The following is a 22,146-nucleotide window of genomic DNA, read 5'->3' as shown; positions in this document are numbered from 1 at the left end:
TACAATGAAATTTTTCACCCACTAATGAGTCTAGAATTTCACGTACTCTAAATGCTACTCACCCCGCATTGAGCATCGACTACTTAGTTATTGCTCCAAATCACTTAAATCAAGCCAAGATCAGTTTGCAAAAATGTATGGGATTTGTTCAAGTATTTCTCTGGCAAGATAAGTTTACCATAGTAAATCTCCACTTCAAAATCAAAATATACACTCAATACAACAAAAGAGACGAAAACCCTAAACTGCAACCCCCAAAACAAATGAACAAGGCTTGGGGTACAAGGTAGGGGTTACCCCTACCGAATACTCCCAACAGGAGTGTGGGTGAGTTTTTTGGGTAATTTTTGTATGGGTGGGTCTATGGGGCCTCAACTAGTGTGAGTGTCGGTAGGGCCCGGTAAAACAACAAAATTCCAAACAAATTTATGTGTAAATGGCCAAAAGAGGCTATTTATATGACCCAGAAAAGCACATATTCAATGCCCATAAACGTGCTACATGCAAGGCTAAATTGCATCAAACAATAAGCCCAAAAGAGAAAATTCATTTGTATAGAAATAGGTCTCACAGAAACATTACAGAAGTCTAACATGGGGTGGGCTCCATTTGAATAAAATAGGGTTAAAAAAAAAAAACCCACCCCCGACTGTGTCTCTTGCCTGGAGGGATTCTATAATCCCTCCTTCTGTACATATAGCCTACTTGAAGCCCAAAAACACATTTGCAGAAATACGCCTTTATTTAATTACCAAGTTATCTGGTCAGTAGTAAACACAAATTAGATAGGCACATTCAACATTTCAACACCTAGTACAGTAGTAGTAAAAAATTAATGGTGAAATTTGTTGTCTTTCTATATTACTTTTGGTCTAAATTGAATTACTTGCTAAAATATTACCTATAGAGTTGCTGAAATCTGTATAGCATGCATTCTCATTGACATGGCATTTTTCTTTCACTAAATTCTTCTGATTTCTTGGCTTTTGTTTTTACATGCATAATCCAATTTTAGGATGGCTTTCACATGTGACATAGTCCCACTACCTGAACTAAAGAAGAACGATAGTTTCTTATTTATTCCAAAAATGAAATTAAAATTCAAATAGAAAAATACAAGGAATGTAAATAGTCTTTCTTTCGTGTTGTTTGAATATTTTATATTCAATTAAGTATATTAATTAACAAGCATTTTTTAATTTTTGGCACCTGAATAGATGGAATAAAAAAAATTTAAACGTAGTTCTTCCCCAGTGAAGTTGTTAACATAAGACAATTAGGTCTCTTTCACGATACTTTATGCCATATTTATTTTTCTATACGGATTTGGTTAGACAACGAAAAGTTTATACTTACTACTTGAAAATGACTCGTTGGGTTCGATCAGTCATCAGAGGTGCAGAATCTTTCCCCTTTAGCAGCAATATTAATTGTCTCCCAGATAAGCAATTTTTCCGTGTAAAACTCTTCGTGTGAAAAATCATCACATCGAGTTTCTTAAAATTTGCTTCTTCCTATAGTATGTTTTAATTCGTTTCTGTATTAGTTTCACTCGTATCACTATGTAAAATGTGTGAAATCATATTTTGTTACTCAACAATCCATCCAGAAGTTGGCAGATGATCATTATAGCCTTAATTTCTAATGTTGTTTTAGGTACGAAATGAAAATGAGGGAGCACCTAGAGTATCTAAGATATCAGCAAATATCATGGATTTAATTGCAATTAATCTCTTTCTATACCATAAATACGAAAAGATGTGATTTATGTTAAAAGCTGAAACATTTTGAAAAGTCACTTAAAAATTTATTAATAGGGACCTCAGTTCCATTTTTCCTACATCAAATTAATTTAATAAGTGTAATTGATATCTAATTTTCTTCTCTCTTCAAATTCTTTTCTTTTTATTTTGTTGAAATAAAATTTTGTTCGAATTATTTTCAGAATAGAATTTCATTCGAGTGTTTCAATTCGTGTCTATTCTGTTCAAGAAGAATATTGTCAACATTTTGATTCAAGCGGCAAGATTGATATAATGTAGTACCTACTTTGGAAGAAGTATTTTGATAGACTGACGTCCAAGTATCCTTGTAGCGTCATATCTTGCTTCATCTTCATTCTATTTTTCTTTCTTAGATTGTGGTACTAGTCATTAATTTGACAACTGTTTCCTCCGAGGGATTTGTTAGCTTCGTGCATGTGGTTTATAATCAGATTTCTTCGACATTTCAGGCTAGCGACATGGAATTTACATGTTAAGTGTTTCATAATATGTTTTCCTAATCAGATTCCTGGTAAGTGCAAAATGGCGGGTGGGCTCTGGTGCTAGTGCAGGAAAGATTAGGACATAACAAATATGATGCCTTCTTTTAGTGCCTGAGCTTGCAATGCTCGGCTTCTTCCATTCATTTTAGAAATGGGGAACTGTGGAAAAGCCGTGTTTTCCAGAAAGTATGGTTTGGAAATCTTATAGCAACTCCTTGATGTCACTCTCCAGAAACACTTGCCTTTGAAATTTCAATATCTCGCTGGTCTGGTTTTATTGCCAACGAAGTTAAACCTAAGGGAAATCACAGATCTGAAGGAATATTTCTATAGATAGGATGGTCGTATTTCTTTTCTTAAAGAAGAAGATTTTAGCTCCAGAAGATTATTCATTCAATTCAGGACAACAGATCATCGGTTAAAAATAAAGTTTGCGCTTGGATCAATTCTTGATGGAGATGTTGAGATAGCCGTTCAGATACATTCTAGACTTCTAGCAACAATCTTCATCTCTTCGTTCGTTTCACCAGGTTTGGCCAAGCTTAGAAAAATAAAATGAACTTACCTTTTTTTGACATCATAAAAAGGCAAATTTTTGTACGAAAAATCCAAAAAAAAAAAAAGGGAAAATCAACTTTTGAAAACCTCAAACATGTTTGGCAAAAAAAAAAAAAAAAAGTTAAATTTTGAATTAATTTTAAAAAAAAAAAAAAAAAAAAAGGGAAAATCAACTTTTGAAAACCTCAAACATGTTTGGCAAAAAAAAAAAAAAAAAGTTAAATTTTGAATTAATTTTAAAAAAAAAAAAAAAAAAAAAGGGAAAATCAACTTTTGAAAACTTCAAACATGTTTGGAAAAAAAAAAAAAAAAGAGTTAAATTTGAGATGTATTATCAAAAAAAGAAAAAACACAAGTTTGCGTTTTAAACATTTAGAGTAAATTTAATCAATCATCATTGAACTTCAAAATTGTTACCACTTACTCACTCATCTTTGACGAGTTAGCCATTGGCCACTCACATTTTCATATAATTACTCATCCATCATCAATCAACCAGTTTTTTCAAATTGTGGATGGAAAATTGCACGTGGCAAATGTCAATCCTACGTGGCATGCTAACAGCGTTAACCATGTCCATGTCATCGAAAATGCTCCCACAAACACACTTCTCTTCCTGAAATCGAATTCCCAAAATTAGAATCTCCAATTGGAAGCCCTAATTCCCATCCCCAAACAAGGAATTCCAATTAGCAAGAAGCTCCACTCCATTCCACCTCACCTAACCCTCCCCTTACCTCTCTATATCTGAATCTATATAGACCTGCAAAAGGCTTAGAGGTCAAATTTTCATGGCGGAAAATCGGGCAAGGAGACTTAAGAAGAAAACCATTGATCCTAAAAATGGCTACTGTCCACACCGACCAAAATTTACCACAGCCTCCGCTCGTCGGTCTTGTTGTCGCCACCATCACAATCACTCTCTATTACCTACACTCTCCCTCCTCCATTCCACCACAATCTACATCGCTCTCTCATCCACCCCTTCCTCATGACGCTGCCCTAGCCATCACCTTCCTTGAACAAATCCACTCTCTCACTTTCTCCCCCTCTCCCTATAATTGCATTTTGCTTTGTTGCTGCAATTGGTTTGCAAAGTTTTTGGAGCATGTAACTTGCAATTGCTGACATATAAATATATTTCCTTTCAGTTTAAGGAAGTTTTAGATGTTGGATTTGCCAGTTTATTCACCATTGGTGATGGGGTTACTTCAACTGTAACTTTTGCTTCTGTCTGTGCTTCTACTGGTATCACTATCCTCATTGGCAATGATCTGCCTGTACATCTATCGGTATTAAGTCCAAGTATACAGTTTACCAATATTTGTTGCCAATCGATTTTGAAGAAAAAGGTGGCCTTGGTTGAGTCAAAGATCTCAGAAGTGAAAGCATTGTAAATATCCAGCAACTTTACACCATTCAAGAGAAGTGAAAGCATTATAAATATCTGAATACTGACGTTGATTGTAATAGTTGTAACTTAGCTTATGAAGTTTGTATTATTCAGAATATGTTGAATAGCTCATTTGTTGTATTGCGTATTTGTAGTTGGTTGTAATAGATGTGACTTGGCTTTATCTACTTTGTATTGTTGGATGAATTAATCACCTTGTCACTTGGTTATTTTCGTGTTTGTAGCTGAGTTGATAGTTTTCATAGTTGGCAGTATTGTTTGTGAAGTAAAAGTTACTTGTGGTTGTTGAAAACTAGGATTGATTAAGGTGCATAAATTGATGCACCGGATTAAATTGAATTATTGTAACGCACCAGATTGTGCATAATACTGAGACTTTGTTTTTCACGAGGCTGAGTAGAGACTTTGTTTTTCACCAGATTGTGCATCATAAATGTGATGCACCAAATTGTAATGCACCAGTCAACAAGCTCCACCAATGTCTGCCGCTAGATGTCTTTTTTTTTTTTTTTTTCAAGTTTTTTGTGACATCTCTAAAACTAGGAAATGCCTCATATGGTACAATTTCTGCATTACCATTAACTCTTATTGCATCATGAATTTTATTTCCATGACTTAGACTAGAATTAAAATTTGAATTCAACCCTGAAAGAGATGCAGCGTTGAATTACAAATGACAATCTTCTTCAAGTGAACTCAACCGTGCATCAAATTGTGCATCAGCCAAAATCAGGTGCATTAGCTGATGCACCAGAATCATTAGCTAATGCACCAACCTGAGGATCAGCTAAGGTGATATTGACAATCAGGTACTGATGCACCAGCACCAGCACCAGAATTCAAGTGCAACAACACCTAGAACCAGCTTTGAATATAAACTAGTAAATTGCTAGAATATAATCATTCATTCAAAAAACATCAATCCATGATGGTTAAACTACATTTCAAAAAATAGTCCACTGTAAAAAACTTTCATGACAACCGCAAAAAATAGTATACTGTCAAAAACTTTCATGATGACCCTAAGTACAGCCATAAAGAACATAGGTTGCCAATCAAAAATAAGTTCTACTGAGTTGCTCTACTCTTCCTTATCATTGAATGTGCAAAAGAAACTGATCCTCTGACCATTTCTGTGTGCTTTACACGATCAGCCCTCTTTCTTGCGTTTTCTTGGGCTTGTAAGACCAAAAAATCGTCAACCATGTTGGTTAGTGGAATATTTTCAGTTTGCCTTACTGCAGTAGGAAAAGGACCATTGTTGTAAGATTGTGCATCACTCGTAATCCCAAGACTCAGTGTGGGCATGAAAATGTATCCATCTGTTAAAGGAATTTGTTACACTTCATTTGTTGAATTCTCGTTTGCTCTTCGAGGTATCAGCTTGGACTATGTTTGAAAAAAAGTGGTTAAGACTCAATCTAATGAAAAATCAATGGAAATCATAGATTAACCAAACCAAGAAAATTACCCTTGAACTTTAACTTTCAACTTGGCCAAATCTATCTTGATTTATATAATTGAGATCATTTCCATTCCAATCCTAAAATCAAGAAACATAGTTAAAAACTTAGTTTCAACTATATAACTTTTGAACATGCTAATTTCATAGAAAAAACAAGACAAAAACCTCATTTGGTGCATGTACCCTATCATGGTAATACTTGTTGTGACCAGTTAAACCACATACACTAAAAGTCATCTTCACTGTGCATTTTTTCTTTATTCTTGATGCGATACCAGAATGAGTGATTACATCTTTCTCTTGCTGCTTTCTTCGCTTTTTCTGCTTCCTTCCTCTTTTTGCCACAACCCAACCCGATGGTTGTAAAGGGAGAGTATTCACTTTAGGCCACAATTTCTTGCCGTTAATAGGATTAACAATGTTTTCATAGAACTGTAGATAGGTTTGCATGGTTTAGCACTCATGCACATACTTTGTATGATTATCCCCTCTATCTAGTATTACAGCAACCCCATGCCCACATGGAATCCCAGTCAAATCACATCTTCTACATGCACGTGTCTTGTTTGACAAATCAACCACATATTCCCCCAGTAGGACATTTCACATAGAACTGTGGGCTCCCAGACCACTCTACTTCACACTCCTCAGCGAATTCCATAGATTTAACTAATTTTTGTAGGATCTTAGGACACAAAGGTCCTCTGGCTCTTCTCATCTTATCCCTCCTTGATTGTATCCTCTTCATGCAGCTAATATACATGTCAATTAACAAAGTCAAGATTGATTTCTCCCTATCCTCTAACACTACATTGTTGAAAACTTCACATAAATTTTTATGCACTATATCACTCTTTACCTTAGTTGAGAAATGAGACTTACTCCATTCACATGGATCCTTTTTCATTAACCACTCATATGTATCCGCACTCTCCTTCGCAAGTTCATCCATCCAAAACTTTCAATCAAGTACAGTAGTTGACTTTGCAGCTTTCCATAAGTAGCCTTTAAATGCCAAACTCTTAAAATCAGCCCCCAAAAAAATTGTATACATGTGCCTCACACAAAACCTATGTTTAGCATTAGGGTACAAATCCTTAATAACCTTTTGTAGTCCCTTCTGCATATTAGTCATGAAAGTCCATTCATTGTTATTTACAATCTTTAAATCTTCACCCAAATGACTAACGAACCATCTCCAACTTCTAGCAGCCTCAGTCTCCACTATTATGTACGTTATTAGGTAAATACAATCATTAGCATCTAGTGCTATTGTAATAAGCATTTGTCCGCCAAAATTTCCTTTCAAAAAACACGCATCTAAGCCTAAAAGTTGCCTACAACCACTTATAAAACCTCTCTTGCAAGCTTCTAAACATATATAAATCCCTTGAAACTTCGACTTATGTGTGGTAACTATACATGTGGATCCTGGATTGCTTCTGAAAGTCTCATGAGCAAAACACCAAAGAAGGCCAAACTGGTGTTCATTAGAACCCTAAATTAATATCCACGCATGTCTTCAAGCCTACCATGCAGTAACTCTATTGATTAGTAATTTCAAGTCACCTCTCACAGCCTTAATAATAAGTTCTGACTTCCAATTAGGGGCAACCTTGAAAATCTCCAAGTACTTCTTAGTAGAGGTAGGCGTAGGTTGGGTTGCGTCAGTTTTTGCCCCAAACCAAACCCAACCCAACCCAACCCAACCCAACATGGTTGGTTTGATCTAAAATCAAACTAACCCAACCCGTGTAAATGTTAAAACCGACCCAATCAAATGTCGATCGAGTTGGATTAGGTTAGTCGGTTTGGGCAAAGTATAATTTAGTATCATATATTCAAACAAAACCAACACGTCATCCAAATAACTGAAATACGATTAATATTTAATACATGGTCTAATAAGGGCCACACCCTGTCTTCTTCTGGAGGTGCTATTCCCGATAGAGGCCAATGGGATATGCTTTAGAGTTTCGCTTTACACAGAAACAACTGCAAATGTGACAGCCATGGAAGTAAAGATGCCATGAAAATCTCATATATCATCATAAAACCCAGAACCAGGAAGTCAACTAGGATATAGCAAAGAGGCTTTAAGGATTTAAATAATCTTAATTTTCAAATGCCTAAATGTTGGAGTCTGGAGTTAATATTTCAGTTTGGAGTTTGTTTCAGTTGTATTTTTATTGATAGATATGCCTTTTTGTGCGAATTTTTCCATCTTTGAGAATTCATTTCATATAGTTTCAATGGATATAAAATAAAATTAATGATAATTAAAAATGTGCGCGTTGGATTTTCATATGGACGTGTTTTAATCAGTTATGTCTGTGGAACTGCTGTATAAGATTTAGATTGAAACTGCAAACACTGAATTTATCAAAGATATCTACATGGGAATAAGATGCATTATCCAACGAATTTGTACGTATACAAGATGATCCCCCACTATATATATATGCATAAAAACTTCATCTACTGAGGACGTTTTAAGTGTTCACTCAAATACAATTAATACAGTCATCCATTGTCAGAACACTTGGAAATTAATATAGTAAACTTGTGGCAACTACATAATCACAATGATTCATCAAAAACTTTGCATCTCAAAAGTAATCCAGGAAATGCCAGCAAGTCAGCAACAATGAAAACTTTCTTCAATCTCCAAACAAATCCCAACAAAAAAATACATGAATGAATCAACAAAAAGATAGGAAGAAACAAATGCAAATAAATTTCTCCTGTTGCTCCTTTCCTGTCAAATTCTTGTGTGAATTATGGTCAATCTGATTTTTACCTTTTATACATATTGCTGAAATGGAGATACCTTTTATTTATTATATAGATCTTTTCTTTCATTTTTTTTTTACTGCAAACACTGAAATAGCTCTGAATTTGAATTGTGACTGGTTTGATTGCAACAAATTTGACATTTTTGCATGATTCATGAAAAAAAATATGTTAATATGCCATGGCCCATGGCAATAGTAAGTGACCACAATAAATTAATGTTGATTACAATAACAAAGTAAAATACATACTCTTACCTCCAATGTAACAGCACCAAGAGCAATCCATCTGATAATTCTCCAGCGCTTATCCATAAATTTATATATCATATCAAAATTTCCAAATCTATCAATTGGAATTTTCCAAGATATATTTGTCGTAATCAGATAAAACTATCGCTTATTCATTCAGTGTTGACAACTAAATACACTATTCTATACACAAGAATAGGGATTACTTACACTTTTAGTCTAGCAAAAAATTGATTTTCTCTACAAAATCAGATTCAACACCGCATCCATCTCACCAAAGTGTAGGAAAGATTTAGCTGAAATATCCTTCAAACATAGTTGAGCATTTCAAATATGTAATTGCATATTTAGTGATCACAATTATGTTAAAATATAGCAAAAGAAATTCTCCAATATTTGAGCTCTAGAAACTTACATTCTTTAAGCTTGGTCATCTTTAATTGATTTTGAATTCATTGATTCTAAAAGTTCATCCATTTGGTTGTAATGCTTAACATCTTCTATGCAAAAACCATCCAAGTTCGGAGAAGTTTTCAACCAATTTTGAGTGCATACTAAGACGTCAACCATCCTAGGACTTAAGGAACTACGGAAAGGATCAAGTATCCTTCCTCCAGTACTAAATGAACTTTCTAAAGCAACAGTTAAAACTTGAATTGCCAACACATCTTTGGCCGAATTGGACAAGACACCATACTTATTGTTGTTAACCTTCCACCAATCTAGAACTTCAAAATCTTTTTTCTCTATGCTTTCATGAGCATCCAATAAGTATCATTCCACATCATTTTTTTTTATTTCAACCGAATCCTTCCGTGCTTGTTTTTCCATAAATCTACTAAGATGAGCATCACTCTTAGAAGAAGAACATCCTTTATATGTATTAAAAGAATTTAAAAACTCCTCAGTTGACACTTTACTACTTCCATCAATATTTTCATGACCCACATAACACTTATAAATATCCATCAAAATGGCTTTCAAAGACTTCATCATGTTACTAACAACTTCCCCCATCCATATATAGATCATTCAAACAATATTCAACATAATCCATTTTGTATCACTATCTTAGATCGAGGATAGCAGCAAAAAACAACAATTGATTCACATTTCCCATTTTACCCCAATGCTTATCAAACTTCTTTTTCATGTTAGTCGTCATTTCATCCAACAAAAAGTTTCCACTTAATCTCCATTCATCCAATTCGATTACAAGATTACAAATTTCATGAAGATAAGCATAAGTACTAATATGCAATGAAGCACTAAAAGTCGAAGTCACATTAAGGAAATTTTGAAGAAATTTAACAAACACAGATGCACTTTTCCAATCTAAACTTGACGGAGGTCCACCCCTCCTTCTACTACTATCATCTTCCTGAAAGTAATGCAAATACTGAACACCCTTGATGAGTGTAATTCACTCATTAAACTAAAGCTCCTAAATCACATTTTTTGATGTGTTCTTGAGCATTTTTGAACGTTTTGATGTGTGTGTTCGTGTTGTTTTGCAGTTTAGACAACTCTCGAGAAAATACCACTATTAGGAGCCGGTGATGAGCAAAAATGATGATCAATGAAATGGAGCATGAATAAGCAAGTATTGAATAAGATTGGAGTGGAAAATAGGCTTGAAAAATAAAGTGAAGAGAAGCAAAGCAGTGGCATTGGCGCCACGGCGCAGAAAAAGAGACGCCATGGCGCCTCCAAAGCGATGAATTCAAGCAGAAACTTAGGCGACACGGCGCTAGACCTGGGCGCCATGGTGCCCAATGAGGACAAGAAGGAAGCAGAAACTTAGGCGCCACGGCACCAGACCTGGGCACCATGGTGCCAGTTACCATGATAATCGCAGCGCCATGGCGCCATGCTTGGGCGTCGTGGCGCTAAATCCCAAAATGTTAAAACCCGAATTTTTAATTATCTTTTCGGCCCAAAAATCATACCCTAACCCTTGAGGACTCTTAGAAAATATAAATACCAAGATGAAGAACAAGAGATGGGGGTTAGATGGCTGAAGACGCAAGAAAAAAAGAGGTATCAATTGAGAGAAGATCGACCCGATTTTGGAGAAGAAGAAGGGAGAAAACTGAGAAATCGAGCAACAAGATTGAGAAATAGAGCAGCAACTTGAGTTTTTTTCTATCTTTCTCTTATACATGCACTCTAGTTTGTATTTCATTGTGTTTTTCTTCTCAATCATGAATCAAACTATTAAATCTAGAGTTTGATGTAACCTATTTGAGACATAATTTAATTTCTTTATAATATTTCCATTTAATTTTTCAGAATTGATTTGTATTGTTCTTGTTTAATTCTTTCAGTTGCCTGATCACCAATTGAATGAATTGATGTTCTAAATTTGACGCTCGAGAGAGAGAAATTTAGGCGTAATCTAAGAATAATATAATCTAGGTTTGTAGGTTTCGAGAGAAAGTACGAATCTTTAAGAGTAAAATAAGAACCAAGTGCGTGATAATTTTTATATATTTAATTCGAAATAGAGATATTGGGGTTAAAATATAGAGATAGGTTCTATTTGACGCTCGAGAGGGGGAAATAGAATTAATTTAGGATTCTTACCTATGAATTCAGGAAATAGTTGATGAAAATATCTATAGGGATTGAGAATTATATCGAGAATACGGTGAAATCACTCCCTAGACATTACGTAATTTTGATTTAGTCTTTAGAAATTACCTCACTTTTATTGCACTATTTAATTCATTGACGTTAGTTTAGTATTCAAACATTAATTTAACACTCGATTGTCTGGATAAAGTAAACGTGGACACAATTATAGTACTCAGTGGAAGTCGAATATCAATCCCTGTGAGTTCGACGCTTTTCAATTCTTTATATACTACAAAACTTGACACCGTGTGCTTGCGGTATAAAATCACGTTATATAAAACGCGTGGCAACCCTCCTCTTCTAATCTATCGAAAGCTTTTTCAAATTTCAATGCCTTTTCCAACATCAAATAGGTAGAATTCCAACTAGTTGGAACATCCAAAAACATAATAGACTTATAGTCAATCTTCTCTTTCCTAGCATACTACTTCAATTTTTCATACCTAACAGGAGAAGATTTCACATATTTGATTGCATTGCGAATATTCACAATGGAGTCAAGTGCTTCCCTCAACCTTTCACCAACGATCAAATTGATAATGTGTGCACAACGTCGCAAGTGCAAATACGTCCCATCTAGAACACATCTATTACTATCCCAAGCAACTACATTTCGCTTAAGATAATAAATGGTAGTGTCATTGAAGCTTGCATTATCAACAGTGATTGCAAAAAATTTTCTCAATCCCCAATTATGCAAACAAGTCTCAATCATTTTTCCAATAGTTTCTCCCTTGTGATTTGAAATGACACAAAAATTCAAAATACGCTTATTAAGCGTCCAATCAGAATCAATGTACTATGCTGTAAGAGATGTGTAATTAACATTTTGAATAGAAGTCCAAGTATCAGTTGTAAGGGAAACCATTTGACGGTGAAAAGAAAAGGCATCTTTCAATTTCAGTTTTTCCTCCAAATACAATTGATAAATGTCTCTAACAAGAGTCCTGCGAGATGAAGCCTGAAATTGAGGACATGCTACACTACAAAAGAGCCTAAAACCACGAGCTTCAACAAATCTAAAAGGTAATTCATCCAAAACTATCATTTTAGCACATGCAACTATACACTCTTTCTTGCTTCGACCAACAACAATAAGATTGCTCCCTCCACCCTCTTTGTTGTTCTCAAATGATAAGGTTTTCTGCTTCTTATCTATCAATCTATCTGGATACTTCTTACATTCATTATTCAAATGATTACTCAATGTACTAATACCACACTTCTTAGTGCCACAAGCATAATCTACTCCACAATAATTACACTTACATCTAACATCTGGATAATTCTTTGAGCCTAATAGAGTGAAGTGATCCCAAACATAAGAAGCTAATCTATTAGATTTTCGTTTACCCAATGTTGACGGTACACGTGGAAGAAAACCAGATTGCAGATCTGTGACTATGTCATTTGATTGAGCTTGTGTTCCATGTTCTTCCCGTACATCCATATCTACCAACATATTTGACAAAAAATATTAATACACCAAAATACATCTATTAAATTACAATTATTAATGCACTACAAAGAAGGAAGAATATTGTACTGGAGTCCATTACTTAAATGACAGTGCAAGTTATTCTGACTCCAATTTCTACATGTCTTCAACTGCATTAGTACCTGTACCAACACGATAAGAAAAATTTAGTGAGAAAAGCCTAAAGTTAATATGTAGTGAATAATCCCAAGGTTTTCAAGAGGTTGGTTATAATGGTGTATATTTACATGGTTCTGCTTCTGGTTGATAGTTTATTATTTTTCCAATTTATTGGCTGCAGATTATGGCAACTTCTCCATAATTAAATCTTTTTCCCTATCCTAACTAGTCAATATACCCCAAAATTTCCTTACTAGCTGTAACTTAAAGGAGTAAGACTTTTACACTGAATAGAATTTCAATTCTTCTGAAACAACAAAATTTTCTTCAGTTTGTAAAACGAAAAAGAAACTCTCTAAATAATTTTCCCGACTCATAATTACAAGAAAGCAAAAATTCTTGGTGGCTTCTGCCACAGAACCGATGAACATATAACAATGGTAAGCAACTTCCCACGAGATATCACCATTGAAAATCTCGAGGCTTCTGTTAAAATCTGTGAACTGTGATGCCTTTTAAATGTGTTTCAAAATCATTCTATGCTTTGATTTCTAAAGATTTCCACTTCAAAAAGAATAATCTCAATCAATGAAGGGGAGACTTGGGAAGTGAGAAAATAAGGAAATAAACTTACTCTATAGCACTGAAGTGCGGACGTCCAATGATCGGCAACTGGAAAATGAAGATCGCCATCATAGATTTGAGAGAAATGACGGGAGACAAATTAGGGCTCGTTGCCGGCAACTTTGAGGTGGGAGTGAATGAAGAAGTTTGTGACTGTTGTGGTGAGAGTGTGAGACAACGTTTAAGGCTTCTATTTTTCATTTTATGTCATTTTCCCTTTTTCTTTTCTTTAATTTTTTATTTTTTTAACGTTATCGGGATGGGTCGAGTTATATCGAATTTTCATTGTTAACTCATAATCCGACCAAACCTGACCCAAAAACTCAACCCGAGACCCAAAACCCACCAAAAAAAGTGGCAAAAAATCGACCCAAACCTGATGGGTTAGGTTGCGTTGAGCAGTTCTCTTGGGTTGGTTGGATTTTGCCTACCTCTACTTCTTAGCAATATACTTAGCTATACAATGTCTATTTGTTCTGTCTCGTATACGTGTGTACTGCGAAATGAATGTCTTAATTTGCACGCAACCTTTCTTGTTATTTCATGAAGCCCAAATCTTCCACTTACAATCCTTTTTTTGGCACACTCCTTGTGCTCTCTTATCATCATTTACCTTAAACTTCAAATTACACCTTGTGACTACTTCATGATGTCTAATTGCTTTCTTAAATTCATCTATGCTTTTGAACTCTTTTTCAACCTCTAGTTGTATATTAAACTTCTCCATCTCAACATTGTAAGTAGGGAAACGATAATTATTTTCCTCACTAGAAAAATGATCAGTATACAACTCCTCTTCAGAATATGCATAATATGGATCATCCAATTCCGAGATATAATCTTCACCAGCTGTTTGAAATTCAAGGTCTGCATTCAAACCAACCACAACTCTTTCCGATGCATTTCTCTGATAATGAAAACCACCATCGTCCACATCATCCTCTGAGTCATTTAACTGGCACTCAACTGGCAACAAATCTTCACTCTCATTGTTCGTCACTAGAATGCAAAAAGACCAGGGTTAATGTTTGGTATATACATATTCGTCCTAAGGTATTGCAACAAAAGTATGGATAGGGCTTCAGTGACTCTAATTAAAATATTGACTATTTCAAAACATTCAGTTTAGAATCATTTAAATAAACATTTTTTTTTAATGCCCATGAGGAAACAAAGCATGTTCCAACAATATAGTATAAAAAGTTACCTTCTTGTGGTCTTTCTTGCTCATCTTCCAACAATGCATCTTCCAACAATTATTGTCCATATGAGGGCCTTGTGGGTCACCTATGCCCTCCATTATGCTGACAAGAGAAGAATCTCAAGCCTAATACTTTGATTTCAGGGAGAACTTTGAAGAAATAGATAGGTTTTCTCTTAATTTTCTCTTCCAAGGCAGAAGTGTCGTGAATAATGGTAGAAGGCGTGATTTTAAGAGAAGAAATGTCGTGGTTTTAATTCCATGTTGTCAAGATTTAACAGAGAAAGTTTGCCACGTTTGATTAATGTTATCCACGTGTAATTTTCTGTTTATTTGGAGAGAAAGAAGTTTAACGAGTGGTGGATGGATAATTATTTGGAAAGATGAGTGACCAATGGGTAACCCGTCAAAGATGATTGAGTGAGTGTTAACAATTTTAAAGTTCAGTGATGATTGATTAAATTTCCTCAACATTTATAGTAGCAACTTTTGACATACCTCAAGCATGTTGGGCAAAAATGAAACTTAATAATAAGCTTTTAAACTCAGCCAAACATGTGAATCCGTTTCTTATCATCAAAACCGTTATTGTTCATGATATCAGAAGTTTTTGTATTTTAATTTGAAGGTTCACATGTTCCTGGTGCTTTTCTTGACTGTCTTGTGCTGCTGCTACTGAGCAGAAAGAATTACTGTAAGGAGCTTCTGAGTCTGGTGGTGCCATGGCAAGTTGATTTCCGCTATGTTCAATTGATTACTCAAGATACAAGGTACCATTTGTTTTATTCCTTCCGAACACTGAAATATCGGGTCCTAGGTTCCCTGTTGGGACAGTCGTTAGATATATACAGAAGAGATTTTCAGCATTCTTTCTCTGTGCAAGTGCAGCATGTTCAAAAGCAATGTAATAGTAATACAAATTTTTTATTTACAGTAGTCAATTTGGAAACTGAAATTAGAAAAGCTTGGAAGTAAAATCCATTTTTATCTTCTTTCAAATCTGAAACATCCCTTTTAGCTTTAACTTTAGGAAACTCCCAGTTAGAAAATTGATCCAGAAGAAGAAAAGCAACAAAGCTAGAAGACCAAATAATCGAATTATGGGGCAATCCCCCCTTTCCACAATATATCTCAAAACCGAAGGTACAACCTAGCATCCCAAGTCGACATCAACATAACATTGTCGAGCAAACAAAATAACGTAATGTATTGCCATGGTATGTAGAGGCCAAAATTCATAGGATAAAGATTCCGAGTCAGACAGAGAAATGAGGATGGATAATGTCCCTCCATCTATAACAACACTTGAATTGAAGCATTTTCGATCACCCATCTTCCCTGTTTACTGGTGGTGGAGCAGTCTTAAATGACTAGATTCCAATAGAGTTTTAGGTTCACACGCTCTAAATCCCAATAGCGCTTTAGATTTATGCATTTGATGTCAACGTAAGTACATTCCATTTATCATCTTGATTTTGGAGTGATGTCAAACATCCTTTGGTAATCACATATTCCCAATGGGGAGTTAATCCAAATCTAAACAGAAAATGAGGCTATAAGATGAAAAAGAATCCCTCACTTCCTTTATTTTCTTTTTCATTTTTTCCCCCCATAAAAGGAAAAATTAGAGGAATGGCAAAAGAGGAGGGAAAAATGGTCACCCACCAATGCTCTCAAACCTTAAGCTGACAAATGAAAGCGTTTCTTTTTATGGCATATCCAGCATTAGGCATTTAATCGAATAAGATCATCTAGTTCAATTTTGTAATAGCATGTGTGGTACACCAAACTTCACTGCAGGCAGCCAGACACAAATTTTAACTTTTATTACAATAGTACACAATTCAATAATAGCATGTCTAATATACAGGACTGTCTACACAATACAACTAGATTTTAAACTTTTCTTCCAACATAACAAATGTGAAAAGTGAAATACAATAATGTCCAAGGATCAACAGAATTATGTAATTATGTAATAGCATGTTGGCTCACAGGATTGGAGTGAACAGCACAACAGAAGATTCTAATTATTTTCTTTCAACCCGGGCAAAGTATAACTTAGAAAACATACCGTGATTTGCTATTCACTTGTTGCCTTGAACTTGTAAGAGGCATATGAGAGGGCACCGTAACTCCAACTATGGTGAATAAGTTCAGATTCAGCATTTTCACCTGCAGCACCCATTGCCACATGTAATGGATAGAAATGATCAGGGCTTGGGTGTGCTACTTTAGCATATGGTGCCTTTTCTTCATAGTGATTAACATCTTCAAATCTTCCTTCAAGTAGAGCTTCTTTGAGCCAATTATCAAACTCCGAAGCCCAAGTGACCACAGAACCATCATCAATGCCCCCTCGGCCAACCCCACGGCGCAGCCTACTTAGATTGTGGGTGGTGGCGCCTGAGCCAACAATGAGCACCCCCTCCTCTTTCAGGGGAGCCAATGCTTTCCCCAAATTATAATGATAAGTCCCGTCCCTGTTAGTTTGGACGGAGAGTTGGCACACTGGGATATCCGCTGCTGGGTACATGAGCATGAGTGGCACCCACGCGCCATGATCCAATCCTCGTTTCTTGTCCTCGTGCACACGCTTAAAACCTGATAAAGGCAAGATTTAAATCATTACTATTAAGACTTGAATTCCATTTTAAAATGTCTAACTTTATTCAAAGGAGTATCACAAGCTCTTGTAAGTTTGTTTATATTTTCATTTTTATTCGACGTGGGATTTTATCCCGTAACATGCTCCGCAAGATGTTGAATCGTTTGAGCTGATTCATGAGCTCATTTTTTGAGTCTTAGTCGAATCGAATTGCTCATTTGGTCTAATGGGCTCTGATACCGTACTAAGACTTCGGATTTATCTTTAAACCTCAACTTTATTATACCGTGACAATTACATGTCATTGTTCTCTTTAAGCTTTCAGACCAGATGTTAATGTAATACTGGGGCCAGGCAAAGGACTTTGGATCAAGTCTCACATTCATCCATCTATTTCAATTATGCATACGTTAAACGTTGATTAAAAAAAATTGAAAGATGCGCGTAGAAGACTTGATTTAAATCTATATACGTCGATCATCTTTAAGGGCTTAAATTTTAAAATAAGCTGTTAACAAAACCTGATTCTTTGAGCAATTCTTTGACTCTATCTGCCAATTCCGGCGATCCTGGAGCCGGATACTTGAGCTTGTACATTTTCTCCGGGAAGCCGTAGAAGTCATAGATGATATTGTTGACGCCGGCGATGGTGTTGACAGTTGGCTCAGAGGTCTCCCAATGGCCGGATATCACCAATATAGATTTGGGTTTCTCCGAGAACACCTTCTGCCGGAATGACTGGAGGAAGGACCTCGCCGGCAGCGAATCATCAATCGACAGCGTCGGCGAGCCATGTGAGATATAAAAGGTCTCCTTCAATCCCATCTTCTTCAAAAATTAAAAGAAAAAAAGAACTTATATTTGGATTCAATTATCCAAATTTACACAATACAGAAACACTAACACGAATATATGTCTTCAGGAGGGAGAAAGCGTGCGTGTGCAATCCGTGGCTTTGCTTATAGTTTTGTTGACACCATAACCACCAGTTGACTTTTCTAAACATTTTCGTACAAGTTTACTTCAAGAGAATTGCACCATTAGTCCTTAATTTATTGGTCTAGAGGTAAGTAGTTTTCAATTTTCTAAGAGCTTACTGAGCTTACTTGGTATAGATTTTAAGTCAATTAAAATCAATTTTTTTATCGTTATTTCACTATTTCAGCGGTCATTTTTAAATTCTCCTCTCACAGATAAAAATCATTTTATCTTTAACGGTCGAAAAATCAATTATCAAAATTCCTACTAAACAAACACTAAGTTGTGTAAATTGATATCTAACTAATGTTGTAATATCGGTGGATTGACAAGTTCGATCAGTCAAATCAAGAATAGAAATTGGTTCGGATTTTGATATGAAGCCTGAGAAAAAAGAAAAATAATGTTATTTATTTTCATTAGAAATTACTCCACATGACAAGTGATGCGTTATGAATGAAAAAGTCAAATAAATATATAAACATGAGAGACTGTTAATTTAGTGCAGCATCAAATGGTGATAATTTCTAGTGGGGGTAAATAGCATGAATGAATATTGCTGTTTATAAACAATGGAATCACATAATGATTTACATATAGATGATGTGTAAAAAATAGTGAGGAAAGTTGTTTTTTTTTTTTTAATAATTGGTTAACAAAATTTTGATTCAATTATATTTCATCGCACTATATGCATGTAAACAATTTAGTAAATATAACACAGTCGAAATAGCATTATTCAATAGAGAAACTTGTTAACTCGAGTAAAGAACCAATCATTGTTCAAATTTATGTTCAATCATGACGTGATCTGACCAACCAATCATTGTTCAAATTTATATGTTCAATCACGACGTGATCTGACCATTACGTGTACAACTTATATGGTTAAGTTTTGCTTTTCAACCTTGTGATGTTTAGATTTGTTATTACATGCTTAAATAAGTTAATTTTTTTACTTACAAATCAAATGGTGAATTATTTGAAAAAATGTTGCCTTGTATGTGTCTAGGTAGCAATTTTATCAAATGTAAAAGCATAAAACGAATCCGATTATTTTCGTACTATATAAAAAGGAGAACGTGAAGTTACTGTAGAAATCAACAGTGACTTATTCCATTTCATCTCACTGTAGCATTTTTTTCTTTTTCTTTTTTTAAGTGGGGGAGCAAAAACGACGTCGTCTGTCTTTGCTTAATATATATATTTTATTATACAGTAAAAGAGCCCATTTAAATTTACTCTAACACGCAACTTTTCATAACTCTCATCGATTGGAATTATTAAAAAATAAAAATACTAATAATAGGACAAAAAATATTTTTAAAATGTAAAAATTTAAAAGTAAAAATTTGAAAAGAAAGAAATTTTAAATAAAAAAATTATTTATAACGTAAACAACCCAAAAAAAAATCTAAAATGTAAAAAGTTACAAGTAAAAATTTGAAGAGAAAGAAATTTTAAATTGAAAAAAAAAAAAAAAAAACTCCGTGCACGGAGGCAAAAGTCTCCCAGCCCATAGGAATTTAATTTTTTTTAATACATTATAGATAATTCTTTTTTCAATTTAAAATTCTTTTTAATTCTTTTCTTATGATAATAAAACTTAATTTTTCAATTTTAACTAAATAATATTTATATATTCTTTATTTAATTTTCCTAACTTTCTTTTATTTAATTTTTATTATATATTTTTTAAATTGTATTGAAATTTCTTTTTTCTTCGTATTATAAATTTTTTTTTCGATTTAAAATTATTTTCGTTTAAAACGCAATTTTTTATATCCCTACTATATAAAAAGAAAATGTGGAGTTGTTGTAGAAATCAACACTAACTTGTTTCATTTTGTCTTAATGTAGCATTTTTTTTTAAGTGGGCAGCAAAAACAACGTCGTTTGTCTTAGTATATATTATATACAATGTACCTCAAAATTTACTGCAATATGCATAATAATAAGATAAAAAATATTGCTAGAGTTTAAAAAATTACTTATAGAAAAAAAATTATATAAATAAATTGTTGTGCTTACTTAGAGATTAGCTTTAAAAAAGGGGGAATATATATATATAAGCTCTTTGCCTCCATACATGGAGGCAATACTCTACGTGCACGGATATATTTGTCTCCGTGTATGGAGGTCTTTGTATTTTTTTTTTTTTTTTTTTTTTTTTTTTACGTTATAGATATAAATTTTTGTTCCAGTCTTTTTTCTTCATAATAAAATTTAATTTTTCAATTTTAACTAAATAGTATTTATACTATTCTTTATTTAATTTTCATAAATTTTTTATTTTGTTTTTATTATATATTTTCACAAAAATGTTTCTTATTCTCTTTTCTCTTTTTATATCTCTTTTTATTTTTATATCTAGAGTTTGGAGTTTAATGTGTTATTGTTTCTTTTTTTTTATTACATATTTTGTTCTTCTTGTTTGTGTATAAATTCACTTGTTTTTTCCTGGTGCTTTTAATATTCGTGTATTGTTTTCTAGGTGCAGAATTTTGATGAATTTGTTGAGGTTTGGAAGTTCCAAACTTTGAAATTGATGGAATTGATTTTATATTAATTATCATGGATATATATAATGTATGTGAACATAAAGTAGATTAGCAGAAAAAAAAGTTACAACAAGTTAAAAGTTTTATAGATGTGTCAAACTTCCAGTATGACCTTTTTTGTAGACCATAAATATTGGGGATTCATTGTTAATTAGCTGGAAGATGTATCTATCGCCCATTGTAGTTCTTTTTTCGTAACAAAATCAGCCCAACCTATAGTAAGACATCTTATTACGCCACTTGGTCTTAAATTTTTTGTAATGTCCCAATTGTATTGCAGAAAGTCGTGGATCTGAATGTTGCACACAAATTTCAATAGGTGCTGTTGGGCAAAACTTTCCGGTATATACTGCAGTAGATGAAAAATTTTGAACTCAAAAATTATATATATATATATTATTAAAAATAAAATATACAACTTACAATTTTCCTGTGGCTGTTAAGACGGGGTGTTAGTATTATTTCAAATATGAGATTATTTGAAGTGTTTCCTTCTTCGTCTTCTTCATCAGAATCATATGTAACCTCTAGCCCAGAATGGTCAAATATATTCGTGTTTAGTGTGGAATTACCGTTATATTCGAATACTAGAACATAACCATCCTATAAATTATGATGGTCAAACAATTGTTCCCATCCGTCGGCTGGGTATATTTTTCCATCGACTCTTTCTAATTTGATGGTGACAATTATGCCATCATATGCAATTACTTGTATTGTATCACCGAATTGTTGCCTACAATTATTGACAAAAGATGTAAGAAGCATCTATATTATATATACATATAAAAATAATAAAAACATAAGCATGTGATAAAACATATATTAAAATGTGAAAAAAGCACTAATTAGATGAATATTGTGATTCAGGGAAGGGGTGATGCTTATGAAGAAACTACGCGAGACATCCATTTTATGAGAAAATTATTGTTTGTTATATGGAATATTTGAAGTATGGGTGAGTTGAATGAAAAAAAATCAGGTGAGAAATGAAGGTATTTAAGCTAAAAGAAAGTGTACTTTGCTTTTTGAATTAGATTTAACAGGAGATTTAAGGGTGGTAGAATAGACATTTTTACTGAAAGACTGTCTTCTTATTATTCCCAAAAACATTTGAAAGGAAAAAGGAAGAAAAACAAAATTTGTGGTCTTTGTGTACGGAGGTAAAGCACAGAGGCTATTTGAGGTAATGG

General features: G+C 34.0%; 1 protein-coding gene across 4 annotated transcripts; it reads right to left on the bottom strand.

Moving 5' to 3' along the window:
- Positions 1-8,092: 8,092 nt before the first annotated feature.
- On the bottom strand, positions 8,093-18,397 carry LOC111394815 (extradiol ring-cleavage dioxygenase-like). 4 transcript variants are annotated; one of them, XR_002702745.1, is made up of 7 exons: positions 17,936-18,391; positions 16,881-17,410; positions 14,813-15,628; positions 13,616-14,604; positions 12,944-13,004; positions 12,738-12,836; positions 8,093-8,841 (listed from the first exon to the last, which is right to left on the bottom strand). XR_002702745.1 is itself a non-coding variant. In XM_023020840.1 (3 exons), exons 2-3 carry the CDS (start codon positions 18,237-18,239, stop codon positions 16,890-16,892), a joined length of 825 nt encoding a protein of 274 aa, XP_022876608.1. In that variant the 5' UTR covers positions 18,240-18,242; positions 18,319-18,397; the 3' UTR covers positions 16,597-16,889. The 4 variants fall into 4 exon arrangements, 1 of the variants encoding a protein (XP_022876608.1); XR_002702741.1 differs by having other exon boundaries at positions 8,093-12,836; XR_002702743.1 differs by lacking the exons at positions 13,616-14,604; positions 14,813-15,628 and having other exon boundaries at positions 8,093-12,836.
- Between the last annotated feature and the right edge of the window lie 3,749 nt (positions 18,398-22,146).

Source organism: Olea europaea, chromosome 1, assembly GCF_002742605.1.
Source record: "Olea europaea var. sylvestris chromosome 1, O_europaea_v1, whole genome shotgun sequence".
Lineage (NCBI taxonomy): Eukaryota > Viridiplantae > Streptophyta > Magnoliopsida > Lamiales > Oleaceae > Olea > Olea europaea.
This window is presented reverse-complemented; position numbering and strand designations above follow the sequence as displayed.

Excerpts from the sequence above, each read along its gene's own strand:
- LOC111394815 (XM_023020840.1), bottom strand. The coding sequence starts at position 18,239 with ATGGGATTGAAGGAGACCTTTTATATCTCACATGGCTCGCCGACGCTG. Across the intron at positions 17,411-17,935 it reads AGAATTGCTCAAAGAATCAG|GTTTTAAGCGTGTGCACGAG; the intron begins GTTTTGTTAACA and ends TGCCTTTATCAG.